We start from the raw sequence: 2,500 nt of genomic DNA, 5'->3' as shown, positions 1-2,500 counted from the left end.
GCCAATGAGATGCTGAGGGAGATGAGACGTTTGAAGACGGAGATGAAGACGCTGCTGAACGTGAGTATAGATAGATAGGTAGGCAGGCAGATACACAGGCAGGCAGGCAGGCAGGCAGATACATAGGCAGGCAGGTAGGCAGGCAGGCAGGCAGGCACACAGGCAGGCAGATACACAGGCAGGCAGGTAGGCAGGCAGGCAGGCAGGTACACAGGCAGGCAGATACATGGGCAGGCAGGCAGGCAGGCAGGCAGGCACACAGGCAGGCAGATACACAGGCAGGCAGGCAGGCAGGCAGGCAGGGTACACAGGCAGGTAGATACACAGGCAGGTAGGTAGATACACAGGCAGGTAGATACAGGCAGGTAGATAGATACACAGGCAGGTAGATACATAGGCAGGTAGATAGATGCACAGGCAGGCAGATACACAGGCAGGTAGATACACAGGCAGGTAGATACACAGGCAGGTAGGCAGGCAGATACACAGGCAGGTAGATACATAGGTAGGTAGATACATAGGTAGGTAGGTAGATAGATAGATACATAGGTAGGTAGATACACAGGTAGGTAGATAGGTAGGTAGGTAGATAGGTAGATACATAGGTAGGCAGGTACATAGGTAGGGCAGATAGACAGGTAGGCAGGTAGATACACAGGTAGGTAGATAGATAGGTAGGTAGATACATAGGTAGGTAGGTAGGTAGGCAGGTAGATACACAGGTAGGCAGGCAGATAGGCAGGCAGGTAGGCAGGCAGACAGGTAGGCAGATAGGCAGGCAGGCAGGCAGGCAGGCAGATAGACACGTAGGCAGGCAGATAGACAGGCAGGCAGGTAGATACAGGTAGGCAGGCAGGCAGATACACAGGCAGGCAGACAGATGCAGGCAGATAGACAGGTAGATAGGTAGGCAGACAGACAGGCAGGCAGGCAGGTAGATAGGCAGGCAGGTACAGGCAGGCAGGCAGGCAGACAGGCAGGCAGGCAGGCAGGCAGACACACAGGCAGGCAGATAGACAGGCAGGTAGGCAGACAGATAGGCAGGTAGATAGCATAGGGCAGGTAGACATACAGGCAGGTAGATAGATAGACAGGTAGGCAGATAGACAGACAGGTAGGTAGACAGGCAGGTAGATACAGGCAGGTAGGTAGATAGACAGATAGGCAGGTAGGCAGGCAGATAGATAGGCAGGTAGACAGATAGGTAGGCAGGTAGATACAGGTAGGTAGGCAGATAGACAGGTAGGCAGATAGGCAGGTAGGTAGCAGATAGATAGGTAGGCAGATAGGCAGGCAGGCAGGTAGGCAGGTAGACAGGTAGGTAGACAGACAGGCAGGCAGATAGACAGGCAGGCAGGCAGATGCAGGTAGGCAGATAGCAGGTAGGCAGGTAGATACACAGGCAGGCAGATAGACAGGTAGGCAGGCAGATCAGGCAGGCAGATAGACAGGCAGGCAGGCAGGCAGATCAGGCAGGCAGGCAGACAGACAGGCAGGCAGATAGACAGGCAGGCAGGCAGACAGACAGGCAGGCAGATACAGCAGGCAGGCAGACAGACAGGCAGGCAGGCAGATACACAGGCAGGCAGACAGACAGGCAGGCAGACAGACAGGCAGGCAGACAGGCAGGCAGGCAGATACACAGGCAGGCAGACAGCACAGGCAGGCAGGTACACAGGCAGGCAGGCAGGCAGGCAGGCAGACACACAGGCAGGCAGGCAGATAGACAGCAGGCAGGCAGGCAGACAGACAGGCAGGCAGGCAGGCAGGCAGGCAGGCAGGCAGACAGGCAGGCAGGCAGGCAGACAGCACAGGCAGGCAGGCAGACAGACAGGCAGGCAGACAGGCAGGCAGACACAGCAGGCAGGCAGACAGACAGGCAGGCAGGCAGACAGACACACAGGCAGGCAGATACAGGCAGGCAGGCAGGCAGATACACAGGCAGGCAGATACATGCAGGCAGGCAGGCAGATAGACAGGTAGGCAGATAGGCAGGCAGATACACAGGCAGGCAGGTAGACACGTAGGCAGGCAGATAGATACACAGGGTAGGCAGGCAGATAGGCAGGCAGATACATAGGTAGGCAGGTAGATACACAGGTAGGTAGGTAGATAGATACATAGGTAGGTAGATAGATAGATAGATAGATACATAGGTAGGTAGATAGATACATAGGTAGGTAGATAGATACATAGGTAGGTAGATAGATACATAGGTAGGTAGATAGATAGATACATAGGTAGGTAGATAGGTAGGTAGATAGGTAGGTAGATACATAGGTAGGTAGGTAGGTAGGTAGATACATAGATACGTAGATAGATAGGTAGGTAGGTAGATACACAGGCAGGTAGATAGGTAGGTAGGTAGATAGATACATAGGTAGGTAGGTAGGTAGATAGGTAGGTAGGTAGATAGATAGATACATAGGTAGGTAGATAGGTAGGTAGATACATAGGTAGGTAGATAGGTAGGTAGATACATAGGTAGGTAGGTAGATAG

General features: G+C 53.5%; 1 protein-coding gene across 2 annotated transcripts in view; it reads left to right on the top strand.

Annotated features, from left to right (window-relative positions):
* LOC144535301 (uncharacterized) overlaps window positions 1-2,500 on the top strand; it is a 34,819-nt gene that overhangs the window by 19,418 nt on the left and 12,901 nt on the right. For both annotated transcript variants that reach the window (XM_078277693.1, XM_078277692.1), the window contains exon 9: window positions 1-60. This exon is cut by the window's left edge and continues 106 nt beyond it. In XM_078277693.1, the coding sequence (XP_078133819.1) occupies window positions 1-60 (60 nt within the window). The remainder of the gene's footprint in view (window positions 61-2,500) is intronic.

Source organism: Sander vitreus, chromosome 20, assembly GCF_031162955.1.
Source record: "Sander vitreus isolate 19-12246 chromosome 20, sanVit1, whole genome shotgun sequence".
Classification (NCBI taxonomy): domain Eukaryota; kingdom Metazoa; phylum Chordata; class Actinopteri; order Perciformes; family Percidae; genus Sander; species Sander vitreus.
The sequence above is the reverse complement of the archived record's forward strand: the minus strand, read 5'-3'. Positions and strand labels throughout refer to the sequence as shown.